Here is a 21,852-nt window from a genome sequence, read left to right on the forward strand (position 1 = left end):
GTTCGCCATGTGACATATTTTGGAAGCTGTAGAATTGCTCCATTTTGACACAATGGATTGACAAGCCAGTCAAAGTGCTTTATCTTGACACGTTTGATTGATATTTATTGATCCATCTATAATTATTAATTAATTAAAAAAATTGGAAGAATTCTAATTATATAGATGCATTGCATTGACATTTTAAATGTCTAACTATAATGACACCTTATATTTGTGATTGTCATGTAGTTGAATTTTATTGGTGATGATGTAGACAATATTAATTGCTACATTGTTATTCCAAATTCTAAATAAATAGACATAAAGATTGGATTACATAGGTGTATTGCATTGTTGTATTAATAATTATTAATAATACTAAATATATAGGTGCATTGCATTTGTATTCTAAAGGTCTAACCATAAAGACACCTTGGATTTGTGATTGCCATGTGGTTGAATTTTATTGGTGATGATGTAGATAATATTAATTGCTGTATTGGTTTTCCAAAGTCTAAATAAATAGACATAAAGATTGGATTACATAGGCGTATTGCATTGGTAGTAAAAGCATATCCGTTTATTAATAATTATATAGGTGCATTGTATTGACATTGCAAACCTTTCTTCATATTCAGTTCGTATTTAATTGTGTTGACATTTGAAATGTCTAAATAAAGGGTTATAAAAGGGACGTATGTTCAGTTGTGTATTATCGCAATATGTTAGTTGGTGTCAACAATACGTTTGGTCTTTTGTTAATTGTTTATAGGCCATGTTAATTTGTGTCAATAATACTTATGTTCTTCATGATTTTTTATTTATTTATGTTTTTGTTGTTGTTTACAGGTCAAAGACTCACGAATTGGCATGGAGTAAAGGTAGAATGTCTGATTGACATTGTCAAATGAGTTGTTATTTTGATTTGTTCTTTTGAATTGTAAGCATATATGCTAACTATTTTAATACGAAATTGTAAGTATATCTCCTAACCATTTTAACGGTTATTATTTGATTGAATGATTGTTTTTGTTCGGTCAATCTATTTGAATGATTAATTATGTTAGTCCTGCCGAACGGTTAGTGTATTCCTTAACAATTTTAATATGAAGATTAGTTAACTTTTGTTGATTTCGTTTTCAGGTAACAGTTGTTATACGAATGAATAATTTTTCCTTAACAAATCTTAACATGAAGATCGATTAAATTTTGTTATGTTTGTTTTCACAGAAATGTTCAAGTACTTTACTAAGATCAAATCGAGGATGATCCTATTGTCAGTCGAACTGTGAATAAGTGTCATATCTATATTAGTAGAAACAGTTCAATTGTGTTGAATATGTTTTCTGTAAAAATATTCGTATATTTTAATTTGTTATATGAATGATTTATTGTTTATGTCTTGTTGATGTACGAGTATATATGTTGATTTTGGCTGATTTCGTTTTCCAATTAATAGGTGTTATTTGAAATATTTCTTATCAGTCCTAATATGATAATCCTTTAAATTTGGGTTAAGTAAACCATTCATTTTATCATCACATGTATTTCAGTTTCCACTGAATAATTAATAGTAAATTGACCATAACTTGTTCAATAAAAATCCAATTGATGAGAGGATTGAATCTTTAGAAACTAGATAGACAGAGCTTTAATTTGATATATTATACGCTTAATTTGGATAACTGTAGCCCCCATTTTTGAATCATTCCTTTCATCATCACACACATTTCGGCTTCCACTGAATAATTAGTAGTAAATTTATCATAACTTGCTCAATAAAAATCCAGTTGATGAGTGGTTTAAATTTTTAGAAACTAGATAAATAGGGCTTTAATTTAATATACTATACACTTAATTTGGATAATTGTGGCCCCACTTCCGAACTATTTCTTTCATCATCACACACATTTCAGTTTCTCCTGTTTCTCGATTTCTACTGAACAGTCAGTAGTAAATTAGCCATAACTTGTTGATACAAATCCAATTGATGAGTGGTTTGAATATTTGAAAAACTAGACAGATAGGGCTTTAATTTTATATATTATACACTTAATTTGGATAACTGTAGCCCCACTTCTAATCCATTTATGTTATCATCACACATATTTAAGCTTCCATTGAACATTTAGTAGTAAATTGACCATAACCTGCTCAATAAAACTCCAATTGATGCGAGGTTTAAATCTTAAAACTAAACATATAGGGATTTAATTTGGTATATTAAACGTGTAATTTGGATAAATATAGCCCCACTTCCAAACTATTCCTTTTATCATCACACACATTTTGGTTTCCCATGTTTCTCGATTTTCACTAAACAATCAGTAGTAAATTGGTTATAACTTACTCAATAAAAATCCAATTGATGAGCGGTTTGAATCTTTGGAAACTAGAAAGATAGAGCTTTAATTTGATATATTACACGATGAATTTGGATAACTATAGACCTGTGGCAAAACAATTTATTTTATCATCACACATATAAAATCTATATATATATAGCACTAAATACCCATGCGGGTTGTTCGCCATGTGTCGTATTTTGGAAGCTCTAGAATTGCTCTATTTTGACATATTGGATTGACAAGCTAGTCAAATTGCTCTATCTTGAAACGTTGGATTAGTAGTTATTGCTCCATCTATAATTGTTAATTAATTAAAAAAATTGGAACAATTCTAATTAAATAGGTGAATTGCATTGACATTCTAAATGTCTAACCATAATAACACCTTATATTTATGATTGTCATGTGATTAAATTTTATTGGTAATGATGTAGACAATACTAATTGCTGTATTAGTATTCCAAAGTCTAAATGAATAGACATAAAGATTGGATTACATAGGTGCATTGCATTGTTGTATTAATAATTATTAATAATACTAATTATACATGTGCATTGCATTGACATTCTAAAGGTCTAACCATAAGGACACCTTGGATTTGTGATTGCCATGTGGTTGAATTTTATTGGTGATGATGTAGACAATATTAATTGCTGCACTAGTATTTCAAAGTCTAAATAAATAGACATAAAGATTGGATTACATAGGTGCATTGCATTGGTAGTAAAAAACATATTTGTTTATTAATAATTATATAGGTGCATTGTATTGACATTGCAACCTTTCTTCGTATTCAATTCATATTTAATTGTGTTGGCATTCGAAAGGTCTAAATAAGGGGTTATAAAACCGGTGTATGTTCAGTTGTGTATTATCGCAATATGTTAGTTGGTGTCAACAATACATCTGGTCTTTTGTTAATTGTTTATAGGTCATGTTAGTTTGTATCAATAATACGTTTGTTCTTCATGATTTTATTAATCGATGATTTTTTATTTATTTATGTTTTTGTTGTTGTTTACAGGTAAAAGATTCATGAATTGACATGAAATAAAGACAGGATGTCCGATTGACATTGTCCAATGAGTTGTTATTTTGATTTGTTCTTTTGAACTGTAAACATGTATGCTAACTATTTTAATACGAAATTGTAAGTATATCTCATAACTATTTTAACAGTTATTATTTGATTGAATGATTGTTTTTGTTCGGTCAATCTATTTGAATGATTAATTGTGTTAGTCATGCCGAACGTTAAGTATATTCCTTAATAATTTTAATATGAAGATTAATTAACTTTTGTTGCTTCCGTTTTCATGTAACAGTTCTTATACGAATGAATAATTTTTCCTTAACAAATCTTAACATGAAGATCAATTAAATTTTGTTATGTTTATTTTCAAGGAAATGTTCAAGTACTTTACTAAGATCAAATCGAGGATGATCCTATTATCAACCGAACTGTGAGTATGTGTCATATCTATATTAGTAGAAACAGTTCAATTATGTTGAAAATGTTTTCTGTAAAAACATTCGTGTACTTTAATTTTTTATATGAATGATCTATTGTTTATGTCCTATTGATATGCGAGTATATATGTTAAATGAATTAATTTTGGCTGATTTCATTTTCCAATCAATATGTGTTATTTGAAATATTTCTTGTCAGTTCTAATATGATAATCCCATAAGTTTGGGTTAAGTATGCCATTCATTTTATTTTTACACACATTTCGGTTTCCACTAAATAATCAATAGCAAATTGACCATAACTTGCTCAATAAAAATCCAATTGATGAGAGGATTGAATCTTTATAAACTAGATAGATAGGGCTTTAATTTGATGTATTATACGCTTAATTTGGATAACTATAGCCCCCACTGCCGAACCATTCCTTTCATCATTACACACATTTCAGCTTTCACTGAATAATCAGTAGTAAATTGACCATAACTTGCTTAATGAAACTCCAATTGATAAGAGGTTTGAATCTTTAGAAACTAGATAAACGAAGCTTTAATTTAATATATTATATGCTTAATTTGGATAACTTTAGCCCCATTTTCGAACAATTCCTTTTATCATCACACACATTTCTGTTTCTCCTGTTTTTCGATTTCTACTAAACAGTTAGTACTAAATCAGCCATAACTTGCACAATACTAATCCAATTGATAAGCGGTTTGAATATTTGAAAACTAGATAGATAGGGCTTTAATTTGATATATTATATGCTTAATTTAGATAACTTTAGTCCCATGTTTGAACCATTTCTTTTATCATCCCATACATTTTAGCTTCCACTGAATAGTTAGTACTAAATTGACCATAACTTGCTCAATAAAACTCCAATTGATGAGAAGTTTGAATCTTTAGATACTATACATACAGGCCTTTAATTAGGTATATTACACGCTTAATTTGGATAACTATAGCCCCACTTCCGAATCATTCCTTTTATCATTACACATTTCGGTTTCCACTAAACAGTCAGTAGTAAGTTGATCATAAGTTGCTCAATAAAACTCCAATTGATGAGAAGTTTGAATCTTTAGAAACTAGACAGATAGGGCTTTAATTTGATATATTATACACTTAATTTAGATAAATGTAGGCCCACTTTCAAACCATTCTTTTTATCATCATACACATTTTGGTTTTCCCTGTTTCTTGATTTCCACTGAACAATCAGTAGTAAATTGATTATAACTTACTCAATAAAAATCCAATTGATGAGCGGTTTAAATCTTTAAAAACTAGAAAGATAGAGCGATATATTATATGAAGAATTTGGATAACTGGAGACCTGTGGCCGAACCATTCATTTTATCATCACACACATAAAACCAATGGAATTTTAGTGATGACAAAGGAAAACAAATATTGATATGTAGTGTTAATTGTATTTGTTCTATCTCTTTTTGTAGATATTTTTTTATGATCTGATGTTTGTAGCTGAACCATGTAGCTTTAGTAAACCATTTATAAAATACCGAACCATTATTATTATCCTTAAAGGAAAACAAATATTGATATGTAGTTTTAATTGTAATTGTTCTATCTTTTTTTTATGATATCTTTTATGTTACATACATATATCATGAAAAGAGTTTGTTTCTGAATATAACTAATTTCATTTATTTAACAAATATCAACTGATGTTTGTTGCTAAACCATGTAGCTTCAGTAAACCATTCATTTTATCATCATACGCATTTAAGTTTTCACTGAACAATTAGTAGTACATTGACCACAACTTGCTCAATAAAGCTCCAATTGATGAGAAGTTTAAATCTTTAGAAACTAGATAGACAATGCTTTAATTTGATATATTATACGCTTAATTTGGATAACTGTAGCTCCACTGTCAGACAATTCATTTTATCATCATACACATTTTGATTTCCACTGGAAAATCAGTAGTAAATTGACCATAACTTTCTCAATAAAAATCCAATTGATGAGAGGTTTGAATATTTAGAAACTAGACAGATAGGGCTTTAATTTATATATTATACGCTTAATTTGGATAACTTTAGATCCACTGCTGAACCATTTTTTTATTATCACATACATTTTGGTTTCCACTGAACTATCAATAGTAAATTGACCATAACTTGCTCAATAAAAATCCAGTTGATGAGAGGTTTGAACCTTTAGAAGCTAGACAGACAGGCTTTAATTTGATATATTATACACTTGATTTAATAACTATAGCCCTACTGTCCAACCATTTCTTTTATCATCACACACATTTTGGTTTTCTCTGTTTCTCGATTTTCACTGAATAGTTAGTAGTAAATTAGCCATAACTTACTCAATAAAAATCCAATTGATGAGCGGTTTGAATCTTTGGAAACTAGAAAGATAAGGTTTTATTTTGATATATAATAGGATGAATTAGGATAACTATATACCTATTGCCAAACCATTCATTTTATCATTACACACATAAAACAAATTCAATTTTAGTGATGACAAAGGAAAACAAATTTTGATATGTAGTTTTAATTATATTTGTTCTATCTCTTTTTGTTGATTTTGGATTGATTTTGTTGTTTGATTTATGGGTTTTACAATTATTGTCTTTTTAGGATGCTATCATCAAATGTTTTTTTTGCTATAGGTGGTGGTCAATTCTAATTGTAGCAAATGGATTTGTGTCACAAGACCTTTATCTTCATAATTTCTTCAATACTTCAATTAAGTTGCCTTCAGATTATACTGTTGGAGTTGTTGTTGCTTTCTATGTGAGTTCTCTTCTCAACATTCTTAATTTTTCTTATTTCTATAATAATAATAATAATAATAATTCATTTTCTCTTCTCAACAATCAAAATTAATTTTTTCCTTTGGTTCTGCAAGTCTCTTGCTTAAAAGGTCACATTTTTCAACAAGGTTTCTCTTTCTTTGATTAATTTATAGACTTATCAATAATACCCAGTAGGTCATCCTGCAATTTTTTTTTTGCTTTTCTTGACAAAGTTTTGAACTTTGGTAGCAAATGTCAAATGGTAACATATTTGAGAAGAACCATTATGATATAAACTTTGAGTTTAATTTGTGGATATTTTAATTATTCATTTTTTAATTATCAATTCAATATAAAATGAACTTCAGTATAGAAAATATATATTTAAAACACAAAATAACCAATAATAATGTAAAAAAAAAAAATAATAAACATACACGCGCAACGCAACTTGAAAATGAATATAAGTTACAGAAATTACAGAAGGTCAATATAAATTTTGAGTTTAAATAGTTGATCTTGATAATATTCAAGTGATATTAAATATTATACACGTTTCATTACAAAATACTGACATCAAATATCAAAGACATGTCTAAAAAAATAATATCAATTGTACAAGGTGATGATCATGGAAATATAATTAGGCTATATAATATTCAAGTGATATTCTTAAGTTGGATGAATGATTTAATAACATCTACCTATAAGGGGCCGTTTGGATCGGGTTAATATTAGATAACTAGGGTAATATTTTTTAAATTGAGCAAATGACAATGTTTGGTTGGTTTGTAAAAAAATATTTCCAGAATATTTTATGACAAACAGTAGCATTTAGGGGGTAAATTTCTGGTAATCTTAATACTTGGGGGGGGGGGGGGGGNGAAAGAAATCCCTTAAGAGGGGGGGGGGGACAGTACCTAGTGAGTCACGTACCTGTGTGGGCACCGCGAGGAACTCCTGTGTGGGGCCGCGGGTGTGACAATAAAAAGGTGATGGTACTCACCATGCTTCCCAAATAACTATAGCCCCTTGGTCTTGGGTTCGAGTGGTGGGGGAGGCGAAAGAAATCTCCTTAAGGGGGGGAGAGATATCCTGCCATGCTGTGTGATCATGGCCGGCCACCTGTGTGGGCCATTATATAAAAAAGGCGCCTTTTTATTGTCACGCTCTAGCCTGATGGTACTCATGGTGCTTCCCATTTGCCTATAGCCCCTTGGGCATGGGTTCGAGCCATGGGTGAGGCGAAAGAAATCCCTTAAGGGGGGGGGGGGGGGGGGGGGGGGGTGTTTTGGGGTTGTTATTAAAACTTACATTGGTATTACAATTTTTTTCCCATATTGCCCCTAAATAGTTGAGCATTTGGTCCAAATTAACCTTATATTTGCTAATATTTACAAAAACACCCAATCACTCATGCAGACACTTTTGTCCTCGCTTTTTAATTTTTTCGGACGACATTGCTTTTGTTATTATCATTATTCACAGAAATGCCTTTATACCAAGAACTAGTCATCACCGGCAACCTCCGGTGGCCATCAACGGTGGCATACAACAGGCCGTATATGGCTGGCCGTTCGTCGGTGAGGCTTTTTCCGACCATGGATTATAGATCCATGGTCGAAAAAAGCCAGATTTGGCTGTTTCACGACCAAGCATGTGGCCGTGAAACGACGATTGATTTGGCCATGAAACAGCTAGGTCTTTGGCCGTGAAATGATCGGTGTTTCATGGCCAGATTTGTGACACTACCAGCAATGGTGGTTGGCTGGCAGCAGTGGCTTGGGATGTGTAGGGGTGTTTTTGTTAAGTTTAAAATATTTTTGGCTGCTAGGGTGTTTTTGCTCAATCTGAAAAGTAGGGGGTTAATAGAAGTTATTCAAAAAATAATAATAAAAAATACTGTTAAATTAATATTTAAAAAGGAGGGCAATTTAGTAATCTATATAACATACCCACCCATTTATCCTTCCAACTAAACATGTTATTCACCACTATATTCGAACCAACCAAACACATTTTCTAAACATTCCCAGTAATCTTCAAGCTGATCTTTTATTCCGTTAATATAATATCCCCCTATAATAAAACATTATATGATCCAAACGCCCCCTAATTGATATTAATAATTATATCGGTACAATTATTACTTTTCTCTTAACATAACTTTGCATATATACACAACTTATATTTACTTTAAAATTTGTACAATTTAACACTTATTATGTCTTAATCTAATTAGTTTATTTTGTTAGAATAAATTTGTTTACAATCTATTTCAAAAACGTTGAATAAACATACTTGTACAACGCACATGCCCCATGTCTAGTTATAATATAAGAGCGAATTGGTAATTCAATTTAGGTCATTAATACCATTATTTTCATGTTCAAATATAAATAATAGGTTTTAACTTTTCCAAATCAGATGTAAATTTCTAAAAATAAGTGAAAAAATAAAAAACAACGCAAACACTTAGGGTCCGTTTGGTTTGTTATTTTGGATAGGATTTTGAAAATAATATTGGATAGTTGATAGGGTGATTATTACGAGGTAAAATTTAAAATTTAACAAAAAAACTCTATGTTTGCTAATTTAACTAAACACCCCAATATATAAAATTTTGTAAAATGACAAAAACAGCCCCACCCACCCACAGTGCCAGATTTCGGTTATAAGTGGTGAAAACAAACAAGGTCTAAATCTGAAATCTAAAACCGAAATGGTCGTACCAATGGAGGAGATGGGCTAAGTGACTGCCGCATAGCCAAACGTTGCAGCCTACCGCTCCATGAAGCCTACTATACCATGAAGCCAGGCCACACCGACAGCCTACGACGTCGGTTACAACCTGATGGGTTGCCCAGCTACCTCGTCTCCACCATCACAGTGCAAATTCCACAAACTGCCCCCATCACAAGACAACTCAATATCAACCTAATGACAACTCAAATTAGCAAATCAATATGTTTTTTTTTTTCGTTAAGTTTATGTTTTTTATTTGCAATGTTATTTTGCTTTGTTATAGAGATGAAGATAACTCAGTTATCAGAACACGCATAATACAATTTTGTGACAATATGCAAAGTATTGAAGTTGCCAAATCCATTATTCAACAATGTGTTTATGGTATACACATTAAAACCAAACTTTTTACAACATGTAAATTACTCTTGCAACCTTACAAAACATGGTTAAGCTACCTTTCACAACGTGCCTTGTTTGCTGCCAAGAGCTCTTCCACAACATGCTTTGCTTGTTGGATCATATAAATATGAAATCAACAAACCTTCATGAAAATAGTTTTTTTTTTTATTTTTTTTATTTTTCGAAAATGCAGGGATGTATATGAGAAACTTTAAGACCTTTTGGGTGATAGTGTAATTAATGAAAACTTAATGTGATTTGCAAAAAAAACATACAGAGGGAAATACATGGGCCTGGAGAGGTGCAGCCCAGCCCATTAACAAGATTTTAAGTTTTCTTGGAGAAGAAGGGGAAAAGATTTGAAGAGAATTGGGAAGGTTTATCTAGGGCTTTAACAAATTTCTTCGTCTCAAAAAATCAATCAAACTCTTCTTCAATTTCTTCGTCTTCTTCAAAATGTGGAAATTAAACGTTGCAGCAAAATCTCTGCGCCATCTCCACCAATCATCATCCTCAAAAATCACTTCATCATCACTTCCTCCACTCTTCTTCACAACCCATGTACGGAATCTCCGTACAGGGCGAGATCCCAGTTTAAACCACGAGATAATTCCTCCGGTGAACTGGGGTATTCGAATAGTTCCGGAAAAGAAAGCGTTTGTGATAGAAAGGTTTGGGAAATACGTTAAAACGCTGCCGTCGGGGATTCATTTTTTGGTTCCATTGGTGGATCGAATAGCGTACGTGCATTCTTTGAAAGAAGAAGCGATTCCAATTCCAGACCAGTCGGCAATCACTAAGGATAATGTTAGTATTTTGATTGATGGGGTGCTTTATGTGAAGATTGTGGATCCAAAACTTGCCTCTTATGGAGTTGAGAATCCAATTTATGCCGTGATTCAGCTGGCGCAGACCACTATGAGAAGTGAGCTTGGGAAGATAACTCTTGACAAGACTTTTGAAGAAAGAGATACTCTCAATGACAAGATTGTGGTAACTTTAATTTTTTGTTTTAATCTTTTTCTTTAGAGCAGAGTTTGGTTTGTGATTGAAAATATAATTGATATAATATTCAAAAGCTGATTTTAGAGGCATAAGATATAGAAAGAAAAGCAACTCTCACTCTTTTTTTTTTTTTTTTTACCTGCATTTAAATTTAGAAATTAAATGGGTGTTATTATTTTGGTGTAATGATTGTGTCAAGTTTGTTTTTCTTTACCCTTGTGCGCATTTATTTAATTTGTGATGCGAACTATGTTTGATGTAATGCTTAAAAGCAGGTTATAGAGGTAAAAGTTATAGAAAAAGGAAGGACTTTTTTTTCTTTTTTTGGGTTTTTTAATTTCACCGTAGTTGTTGGAAATTGTGAAATAACTGATTTTGAAAACATATGGACTTATTTCAACTAAATATGTTTTTATAAAATTCTTTGTATATCTTGTTAAAAATTTATATCAAATGGGTGTTATTATTCGTTGGCCAATGATTGTATTGAAATTGGAATTTCTGTTACAGGAAGCAATCAATGTGGCTGCGAAAGACTGGGGTCTGCAGTGCCTTCGGTATGAGATAAGTGAGTCACTTCTTGTTTCTCTTTTGAGTTTAATGTATGAATTGCATCTTTTGGTTCTTGAGATTCTTATTGTGCACTGGCCTTTATTTCATCAGGGGATATATCTCCACCTCGTGGAGTGCGGGTGGCTATGGAGATGCAGGCAGAAGCTGAGCGTAAAAAGAGAGCTCAAATTTTGGAATCAGAAGGTAATACTGTTATTTTTATATTTCAATTCTCGATGTGGTGAAATAATTCATCGAATGTTAATGGGTATTGCAAACCTTTTTTATCAAAAAGGAAGAGTTATGTATTCTTGCTTGTTGATTCCTTTGCAATATTTAACAGGAGAAAGGCAGGCCCATATTAATATTGCTGATGGTAAGAAAAGTTCAGTGATCTTAGCATCAGAAGCTGCAAAGATGGATCAGGTGAACAGGGCACAAGGTTGGTCATTGTTTTGATTTAAAATTATGCATTATATACTTATCACTCCCAAGGCCGATAGCATAAGTACATCTAGGTTCATAATTCATGAGTATTTTGTTTGGTATAATAAATAGTTGCAAATTGGAACTATATACAGTTAGCATGGTATTAGATGATGCTGCAAACGGGGAAACTTTACATGGCATTTTTATAAGTAGTTGAATATGTGAAGATTTGCATGTAGATTCTCTTTTAAGTTTTTATTCAGTTGCTTGTTCATGTGCTCTTCTACCGGCCAGCTTGTCACTACCATAACTCTTGTAGTGCTTCACTTATGTTAATTATATAGTCATCCATTTTCATACCCATGTTGGTTGTCCTATTGAAGTGGACCCAGATCAATTTTGAAAACAATATGGTTGGGCTTGATCATCGTCTTCCTAAACTGATGTAGATTGACTTCTTAAATTTCCGTATGCTACTGCAGGTGAAGCAGAAGCCATTATTGCTAGAGCCCAGGCAACTGCCAAAGGTCTTGCCATGGTGTCACAAGCCGTAAAGCAACATGGGGGAGTAGAGGTGGCGTTTTCTAATCCTGGTTTTAGTTTCATTTCTTTGATGCCTTGACTAAGAGTGTGGAAACAGAAACCTTGGTTGCATATTGTTAGTCTGCATTGTTTACTATTGCCCTTCAATTTTTTGACTTATTTATGTTTAGATTGGTCTAGATACAACACTATTGATAATTCCACATGTAATTATATGCTTTCACACTTTACCAAATACAAAGACTTGTGAATAACACACTCTCTACCTGTGTTCTCTAGAGACACAAAGTATGATATGGATGGATACCATTTGGTCTTGTAAATGGAACCCACACAAGTACAACACAGCACTTACCAAAAAATGAAATTTAATGATAATAATAATGGTTTTAATGGAGGAATTATTGTCTTCAAAATCAATCTGAATGAGGAAGTTGGTATATGCTATCTACTATTTTTTACAATTATTTGAAATATAAAACGGTAGAGCTAACATTTTTATGTATTTATATGATCAATTATCATGCTTCATTGAAGATCAATTATGATGTGATTTACAGGCAGCAAGTTTGAGAATTGCCGAGCAATATATTCAAGCCTTTAGTAACATCGCCAAGCAGGTAAAAAATTGAACTAATAAGTATTGTGTGCCAATTTAGTGTTATTTGTTGCTGATGTACTAAAGTTTTCCTTATACTTTCCTGCCATTCCACTCTTTTATAGGGTACCACAATGTTGCTTCCTAGTGCCGCTTCCAATCCTGCAAGCATGATAGCTCAAGCTATTACTATGTATAAGAGCCTACTCGGTAATGTGCCCAATGACGGTACTCAAGAAACATCTTTGCCTGGTTTATTAGAGGGAAAGGGTGATGCTCCCTCTGGAGAATCGGGAGATGAGAGCCCTAAAACCGCAAGAATACCTGATACAGATCGTTTTGTTGACCCGTCTTTTTCACTTCAGAGCCCGAAGAAAGGAAAATGAAGTTGATACCATCAGCCCTTTCCATTTAAGTGAGTCAAACTGTTCCTGGCGTCTGTTGAGTACTGTTTTAACTCAAGTTATAAGTTTTGAAATTCTTCAAAAGAAAAGCATTTTATAGTAGGATGCTTATTCATTTTACCTGGAGTTATGCGGATGTCATTTTTGGTAATAGAAAAGCTAGTTGAGAGTAAGAAGGGATTAAAAAATTTTCAGTTCAATGCTGGCCTTATGCTATATAGTTGTATAACATCAGTTTGTCTAGGATGTTACATTGGTTATTTGGACTGTCTAATTTTCTGGTTAACTTACATTTTAAAGGGCGTAGAATTGTTGACGTCAAAGTTTGGTTAAAATGCAGGTAGATTCTAACACAAGCTAGTTTGACTCACCTCTTAATTTGTTTTTCCAGCCCATTAACAAGATTTTAAGTTTTCTTGGAGAAGAAGGGGAAAAGATTTGAAGAGAATTGGGAAGGTTTATCTAGGGCTTTAACAAATTTCTTCGTCTCAAAAAATCAATCAAACTCTTCTTCAATTTCTTCGTCTTCTTCAAAATGTGGAAATTAAACGTTGCAGCAAAATCTCTGCGCCATCTCCACCAATCATCATCCTCAAAAATCACTTCATCATCACTTCCTCCACTCTTCTTCACAACCCATGTACGGAATCTCCGTACAGGGCGAGATCCCAGTTTAAACCACGAGATAATTCCTCCGGTGAACTGGGGTATTCGAATAGTTCCGGAAAAGAAAGCGTTTGTGATAGAAAGGTTTGGGAAATACGTTAAAACGCTGCCGTCGGGGATTCATTTTTTGGTTCCATTGGTGGATCGAATAGCGTACGTGCATTCTTTGAAAGAAGAAGCGATTCCAATTCCAGACCAGTCGGCAATCACTAAGGATAATGTTAGTATTTTGATTGATGGGGTGCTTTATGTGAAGATTGTGGATCCAAAACTTGCCTCTTATGGAGTTGAGAATCCAATTTATGCCGTGATTCAGCTGGCGCAGACCACTATGAGAAGTGAGCTTGGGAAGATAACTCTTGACAAGACTTTTGAAGAAAGAGATACTCTCAATGACAAGATTGTGGTAACTTTAATTTTTTGTTTTAATCTTTTTCTTTAGAGCAGAGTTTGGTTTGTGATTGAAAATATAATTGATATAATATTCAAAAGCTGATTTTAGAGGCATAAGATATAGAAAGAAAAGCAACTCTCACTCTTTTTTTTTTTTTTTTTACCTGCATTTAAATTTAGAAATTAAATGGGTGTTATTATTTTGGTGTAATGATTGTGTCAAGTTTGTTTTTCTTTACCCTTGTGCGCATTTATTTAATTTGTGATGCGAACTATGTTTGATGTAATGCTTAAAAGCAGGTTATAGAGGTAAAAGTTATAGAAAAAGGAAGGACTTTTTTTTCTTTTTTTGGGTTTTTTAATTTCACCGTAGTTGTTGGAAATTGTGAAATAACTGATTTTGAAAACATATGGACTTATTTCAACTAAATATGTTTTTATAAAATTCTTTGTATATCTTGTTAAAAATTTATATCAAATGGGTGTTATTATTCGTTGGCCAATGATTGTATTGAAATTGGAATTTCTGTTACAGGAAGCAATCAATGTGGCTGCGAAAGACTGGGGTCTGCAGTGCCTTCGGTATGAGATAAGTGAGTCACTTCTTGTTTCTCTTTTGAGTTTAATGTATGAATTGCATCTTTTGGTTCTTGAGATTCTTATTGTGCACTGGCCTTTATTTCATCAGGGGATATATCTCCACCTCGTGGAGTGCGGGTGGCTATGGAGATGCAGGCAGAAGCTGAGCGTAAAAAGAGAGCTCAAATTTTGGAATCAGAAGGTAATACTGTTATTTTTATATTTCAATTCTCGATGTGGTGAAATAATTCATCGAATGTTAATGGGTATTGCAAACCTTTTTTATCAAAAAGGAAGAGTTATGTATTCTTGCTTGTTGATTCCTTTGCAATATTTAACAGGAGAAAGGCAGGCCCATATTAATATTGCTGATGGTAAGAAAAGTTCAGTGATCTTAGCATCAGAAGCTGCAAAGATGGATCAGGTGAACAGGGCACAAGGTTGGTCATTGTTTTGATTTAAAATTATGCATTATATACTTATCACTCCCAAGGCCGATAGCATAAGTACATCTAGGTTCATAATTCATGAGTATTTTGTTTGGTATAATAAATAGTTGCAAATTGGAACTATATACAGTTAGCATGGTATTAGATGATGCTGCAAACGGGGAAACTTTACATGGCATTTTTATAAGTAGTTGAATATGTGAAGATTTGCATGTAGATTCTCTTTTAAGTTTTTATTCAGTTGCTTGTTCATGTGCTCTTCTACCGGCCAGCTTGTCACTACCATAACTCTTGTAGTGCTTCACTTATGTTAATTATATAGTCATCCATTTTCATACCCATGTTGGTTGTCCTATTGAAGTGGACCCAGATCAATTTTGAAAACAATATGGTTGGGCTTGATCATCGTCTTCCTAAACTGATGTAGATTGACTTCTTAAATTTCCGTATGCTACTGCAGGTGAAGCAGAAGCCATTATTGCTAGAGCCCAGGCAACTGCCAAAGGTCTTGCCATGGTGTCACAAGCCGTAAAGCAACATGGGGGAGTAGAGGTGGCGTTTTCTAATCCTGGTTTTAGTTTCATTTCTTTGATGCCTTGACTAAGAGTGTGGAAACAGAAACCTTGGTTGCATATTGTTAGTCTGCATTGTTTACTATTGCCCTTCAATTTTTTGACTTATTTATGTTTAGATTGGTCTAGATACAACACTATTGATAATTCCACATGTAATTATATGCTTTCACACTTTACCAAATACAAAGACTTGTGAATAACACACTCTCTACCTGTGTTCTCTAGAGACACAAAGTATGATATGGATGGATACCATTTGGTCTTGTAAATGGAACCCACACAAGTACAACACAGCACTTACCAAAAAATGAAATTTAATGATAATAATAATGGTTTTAATGGAGGAATTATTGTCTTCAAAATCAATCTGAATGAGGAAGTTGGTATATGCTATCTACTATTTTTTACAATTATTTGAAATATAAAACGGTAGAGCTAACATTTTTATGTATTTATATGATCAATTATCATGCTTCATTGAAGATCAATTATGATGTGATTTACAGGCAGCAAGTTTGAGAATTGCCGAGCAATATATTCAAGCCTTTAGTAACATCGCCAAGCAGGTAAAAAATTGAACTAATAAGTATTGTGTGCCAATTTAGTGTTATTTGTTGCTGATGTACTAAAGTTTTCCTTATACTTTCCTGCCATTCCACTCTTTTATAGGGTACCACAATGTTGCTTCCTAGTGCCGCTTCCAATCCTGCAAGCATGATAGCTCAAGCTATTACTATGTATAAGAGCCTACTCGGTAATGTGCCCAATGACGGTACTCAAGAAACATCTTTGCCTGGTTTATTAGAGGGAAAGGGTGATGCTCCCTCTGGAGAATCGGGAGATGAGAGCCCTAAAACCGCAAGAATACCTGATACAGATCGTTTTGTTGACCCGTCTTTTTCACTTCAGAGCCCGAAGAAAGGAAAATGAAGTTGATACCATCAGCCCTTTCCATTTAAGTGAGTCAAACTGTTCCTGGCGTCTGTTGAGTACTGTTTTAACTCAAGTTATAAGTTTTGAAATTCTTCAAAAGAAAAGCATTTTATAGTAGGATGCTTATTCATTTTACCTGGAGTTATGCGGATGTCATTTTTGGTAATAGAAAAGCTAGTTGAGAGTAAGAAGGGATTAAAAAATTTTCAGTTCAATGCTGGCCTTATGCTATATAGTTGTATAACATCAGTTTGTCTAGGATGTTACATTGGTTATTTGGACTGTCTAATTTTCTGGTTAACTTACATTTTAAAGGGCGTAGAATTGTTGACGTCAAAGTTTGGTTAAAATGCAGGTAGATTCTAACACAAGCTAGTTTGACTCACCTCTTAATTTGTTTTTCGAGAGCTCGCTTAGGGGTCCAATTTGCCTTAATTAACTTCGGCCTTTGGCCCTGACGTACCCCTTGGTCTGCTTAGGGGGTTTGCATAATGGGCAAACTTATCGTTTTTGTTGATATGGAGAGCCCACATAATGGATGAGAATAGGAATAGTTTGCCAACTATCCAAAACCTAGCTTATTACGTGATGTATTTACATACCTTTATATTTAGGTGGTTGTACGTACAATTCTTTTATTTTCATTCCTCAATTGGACAAGATGAACAAGAAATGAGTAATTATAGAGGTTTATTTCAACAACCACTGCATGATTTTCAAAATTTATCGATAAAATATTTGATTTCGAAGATATTAGTCCAAAACTCTGTTACATTAAAAAAAATTATTCAAAATCCGGTACCTACCCTAACATATTTAAAATTCCCTAACACCTAGGGGGTATATTTGTCTTTTCAGAACATTTCCTTTCGTTTTTCTTTTTCATCTGTTTTTGAAAGTTAAAATGATCAAATTACTCTATTACAAAATACACTCCGTTTGTTTTAATATTATCTTATTCCTATAATTATGATTATACAAGTTTGTTTCCCTATTTTGAAAATTCTATTTTATTTTATTTAATTACTTTAAACCTCTAGGTTTGTTAATTTAACTAAATATCCCCCAAAGAAAGTTTAGAAATTGACAAAAGCACCCACACCACCCACATTTGCCAGATTCTAGCCATTGTCGTCGGAAGGTGGTCGGAATCTGGTATAAGGTACACTACCGGCTGGATCTGGCCGGTAGTGCGTCGAGATAACATTTTTCGGCCAAATCCAGCCAATCGTGTGTTGATACAGCAACTTCGGCCACTCTCTGACGGTGGTGGCCGACTGTCGGTATTTAATGGGTGAGTGGGGGTGTTTTTATAATTTTTAATATTTTTATTACAGGAGTGTTTAGTAAATTAACAAACTTAAAATATGTTTTTATTAGTTTTTAAATCATGTCTTGTTATTATCACCCAATTCTTACTTTTTCAAAAATACTAAAACAAATACACCAGGTAACTTTAGGGATATTAATGTCTTTACAATATCAAACCATAAACAAATTATCTTTATGTTTTTGTCTTTTTCTTCCTCGCAGGCTTCACCTCGATCTTTGGCCTAAATAATCTAAAAACTAAAAATAAATGATGACTTGTCCAAGGTTTTTTAATCCTCTTAACAAAATTAATTGATTTGTGTTGGGCATATTTTATATTATATTTGTTACTCATAAATATATTTCATTAGTTATTTAGTTGAACTTTTTTTTTTTCTTTTTTTTGGTAATCGGGGTGTTCGTGCCAGTTTTTATGCGTACTTCAATTAATCTCTGAGGTCTGTTGAACATCTTATAAGCTTAAAGGACTAGGTAAGCCACAATATTATTGTGGTAGATGATCTTAAGATTTGAACCCAAGAACTTAAGAAAGGAAACAAACCTTCTTAACATTGCATAGGAAAGAAGTCATTGAAAGAGTAGAAATTAAGATTTATTTGGACCAACATAATTGAAGATCCAAATGAATGAATAAAGCCCAAAGGAATTATTGAGTAGAATAAAATTGAACAAAATAGAAGGGACCAAAGAGAAATTTGCTTTAAAATGCAATTTCTACGCGGTAAGAAATTGGAAAAGCTTTGTTGTGCCTTTAATGATGGGATATATATTAAAAAAAAAAAAAAAAAAAAACCAAATGTTAAAGCTCTCTTATGTAATTTAACCAAATCCTGAAGCATATACCAACATAATCAACTAAATTAAATACCATTTTACCCGCATCCCTAACCTCCCAACACTAAAGTCAAAACCCTACCATTTGAAACTCTCATTCGCAATCTCTCAACACCAGAAACAGAATATCAAGCAAGAAAGATCGATCCTTACCTTAAATCCTTATATCCTTGCATTTTATCATTTTTATAATCTTAAGTTAGAAGATTGTCTTGTTATTATGTTGATTTATTGTTAATTGGTGTATTATTGTAAGATTTAGGGGTTAAGAAATGGTGTAATTTTATACTCCAAGCCCTAAAAAATCATGCCAACTCAATTTGTGTTACTGTTTTATCAATTTTTGATGATTGATATTTGTTGATGCTCGATTTTGACAACAACTATTCGCACATGAGAAATGCTGAGTGGGCTCAGAAGTTATACGTGATTATGGAAGTGTTTAGTTAATTGAGGGGTGAAGAACAATGTTTAAAGTGGTTCGGATGCTCACCAGGCGAATCCTATGTCCACTAATATTGTATTAATGAGTGAAGTTAGGTCGCGTTAAGCGAGCTGAATTACAATTTGGAGAAAACAAATGAGAGAGATAGAGTGAGCATGCTATTCCAGAGTGAAATTCGCCAATCCCCCAAATCGGAGTGAAATCCTCTATTTATAGTAGAATGAACCAAGATAATGATTACCAAATCTGCGAGTGGGGTAGATGCCGTGTAAATCCATCTCTGCGTCCCATTGCTCACCTGCTCGAGTGATTTCCTCGACTCGTGCAAGGATCGGACATGTGGATCGTTTCTCACCTTTCACCAACCTAGCGTACATCTACTACACTGGCAGGAGCATGCCGCTCACGTCATCATGTGACGTGGCTGCAACTGAGTGATCGTAGAACCTTCATAAGCTCTGACCACCCATGATGACAAGGTTCTGCATCAGCCATACTTTTCCAAGCATAACAAAAGTCCCCTAGTTTTGAAGGTTTGAGAATCGAACCTTGAGAACTATACAATTATGCCTTGATTTGGTATGCGTTGAATGACGACTGATCAATCCGACCTAGCTACGAGGAGGTCGTAAGGCATTTCCATATAGGCGACCTAAAATGGCCATCTTCTGCAAGGTCTACGACTTGGACTAGACCTTATTTAGTGCCATATTGATGGAGCTCTTATCTTGATTGAGGTTCACGACCTGGTTATACTTAGTATATTTTCTAGCTGGAGGCAAGGAGTCACATCACGTCGCTTCACAACAAACATGCGAAGAAGAGTGTTTTATCGAACGATCTCTTTAGATGTTATCCGTTGCATTGGCAACTAATGCATTAATGAAACACCTTTTGCTCTGACAGACATGTCCTATGCGCAATAAGTGTCAGACATGCGTATTAAATGTAAGCCATGCTGAAACGACATTCCTTATTAGGACATTAAATGCCGACGAGTGCGCATTTAATATGGAGGAGGAAAATGAGCCGTCAATCGATTTTTTCAACGGAGGGAAGCGACAATTTGATTTCTTGAAGCGTGGCGATTACTCTTCCTCGTTGATTGATGACACGTGGTCGCGATCAACTGTGAGAGATGATTTCTGTCCAAACGTTGCTTGACTTCGGGAAAACCAAGCGCCACTTCCTTCACTATAAAATCCTAGGTTTACCTCAAGCAATGTCACAATACTCACTTTTGCAGAGAGAACAAGAAGCTTTCATGAGACTCGATTTTCCATCTTTCAGATTGGTGTGCACTTGACATTCAGAGTAGGAGGGCCAATCTTCATATTCAAGAGGTAAGGATGATTCTTTTATTAATTTCCTTTTTCTGTTTTTTGACGATAGTTATGCAATAACGATGAACATTTGCTGGTGGTTGATCGGAGAATAAGCTTTCTCCTAGGGTTTGAGTCTTTGGGGGTGGCCCCCAAGGATTCTTTAGGGTTTTTCTAGGGTTTAAGGAAGATGGTGTTTACCTTTTCTTCCACGTCATCGTATGAAACTGTGTACGATGACTGAGTAATTCCTGCATGTCGCTCTTTTTTAGACCGCAGAAGTAATGGACCCTTTAGCAACCAGGACAGATGAGGGAGCGAGCTCATTAGTGCAGGATGCCCTAGCGGGTCCCTCTCAGGAGATTCTGTCAATAGCCACAGCAGAGGAGATTCAAAAAGCGGTAGACCAATACGCATTTAGCGTAGATGTCTACCAACATAGGACGTACACAGCTCGGAATCCACTAGAAGGAATGACAGCGATCTTTGAGAATATTTTTAAGTTCGGAGCGTTGATCCTCTTCCACCCTTTCATAAGGTCGGTCCTCGATCACTTCGGGGTCGCACTGTTACAGCTGACGCCGAATGCGTATATGATAGCTGTGGCTATGTATATTGCATGCGGCGAGAACGGCTTAGGCGAGCTGACCGCGCTAGAGCTCGGCTGCTCGTATTATTTGAAGAAGAGTAAAGACAGACTCTTTTTACCTTTCGAAGTGATCTACGATCAAGGGAGGAATACACAGTTACCCCAGTAACGTCGGGGCGTATTGATAATCCTATTTTACCCTATGATTTTGCATTGAATTTTGATAGGATTTAGGATACTTTTCATACAATTTGGGCCATAATTGCTACCTAATGCTATTAATTTGTCTTTGCAGGCCTAAACGATGATTTTGAGCATAAATGACAGTTTTGAGCGTAAATTGTGTAACTTGAGGTTGAAAACTCGAAATGACCTGAATTTAGAAGTTTTGGAAAGCTAAGAAGAAGAGCTACAACTTTCATGTTTTGGGATTTTCCTAATTCTGACTGGACAAGGGTGAAAACTTGGCTTGA

The 21,852-nt window shown here is 33.8% G+C and overlaps 2 protein-coding genes across 2 annotated transcripts; both read left to right on the forward strand.

The window, feature by feature from the left end:
• The first annotated feature begins 10,100 nt into the window (after positions 1 to 10,100).
• LOC116111509 (stomatin-like protein 2, mitochondrial) lies at positions 10,101 to 13,382 on the forward strand. The gene is made up of 7 exons (XM_031397690.1): positions 10,101 to 10,724; positions 11,247 to 11,304; positions 11,400 to 11,492; positions 11,632 to 11,730; positions 12,200 to 12,291; positions 12,821 to 12,880; positions 12,984 to 13,382. Exons 1-7 carry the CDS (start codon positions 10,188 to 10,190, stop codon positions 13,242 to 13,244), a joined length of 1,200 nt encoding a protein of 399 aa, XP_031253550.1. The 5' UTR covers positions 10,101 to 10,187; the 3' UTR covers positions 13,245 to 13,382.
• Positions 13,383 to 13,710: 328 nt separating this feature from the next.
• LOC116111508 (stomatin-like protein 2, mitochondrial) lies at positions 13,711 to 16,992 on the forward strand. Its single transcript, XM_031397689.1, has 7 exons — positions 13,711 to 14,334; positions 14,857 to 14,914; positions 15,010 to 15,102; positions 15,242 to 15,340; positions 15,810 to 15,901; positions 16,431 to 16,490; positions 16,594 to 16,992. The coding sequence occupies exons 1-7, from the start codon at positions 13,798 to 13,800 to the stop codon at positions 16,852 to 16,854; spliced, it is 1,200 nt and encodes a 399-aa protein (XP_031253549.1). The 5' UTR covers positions 13,711 to 13,797; the 3' UTR covers positions 16,855 to 16,992.
• The last annotated feature ends 4,860 nt before the right edge of the window (positions 16,993 to 21,852 follow it).

Source organism: Pistacia vera, unplaced genomic scaffold (genome assembly GCF_008641045.1).
Source record: "Pistacia vera cultivar Batoury unplaced genomic scaffold, PisVer_v2 Contig640, whole genome shotgun sequence".
Classification (NCBI taxonomy): domain Eukaryota; kingdom Viridiplantae; phylum Streptophyta; class Magnoliopsida; order Sapindales; family Anacardiaceae; genus Pistacia; species Pistacia vera.

Excerpts from the sequence above, each read along its gene's own strand:
- LOC116111509 (XM_031397690.1), top strand. The coding sequence starts at position 10,188 with ATGTGGAAATTAAACGTTGCAGCAAAATCTCTGCGCCATCTCCACCAA. Across the intron at positions 10,725-11,246 it reads CTCTCAATGACAAGATTGTG|GAAGCAATCAATGTGGCTGC; the intron begins GTAACTTTAATT and ends TTTCTGTTACAG. Across the intron at positions 12,881-12,983 it reads TTAGTAACATCGCCAAGCAG|GGTACCACAATGTTGCTTCC; the intron begins GTAAAAAATTGA and ends ACTCTTTTATAG.
- LOC116111508 (XM_031397689.1), top strand. The coding sequence starts at position 13,798 with ATGTGGAAATTAAACGTTGCAGCAAAATCTCTGCGCCATCTCCACCAA. Across the intron at positions 14,915-15,009 it reads GTGCCTTCGGTATGAGATAA|GGGATATATCTCCACCTCGT; the intron begins GTGAGTCACTTC and ends TTATTTCATCAG. Across the intron at positions 15,902-16,430 it reads AGCAACATGGGGGAGTAGAG|GCAGCAAGTTTGAGAATTGC; the intron begins GTGGCGTTTTCT and ends TGTGATTTACAG.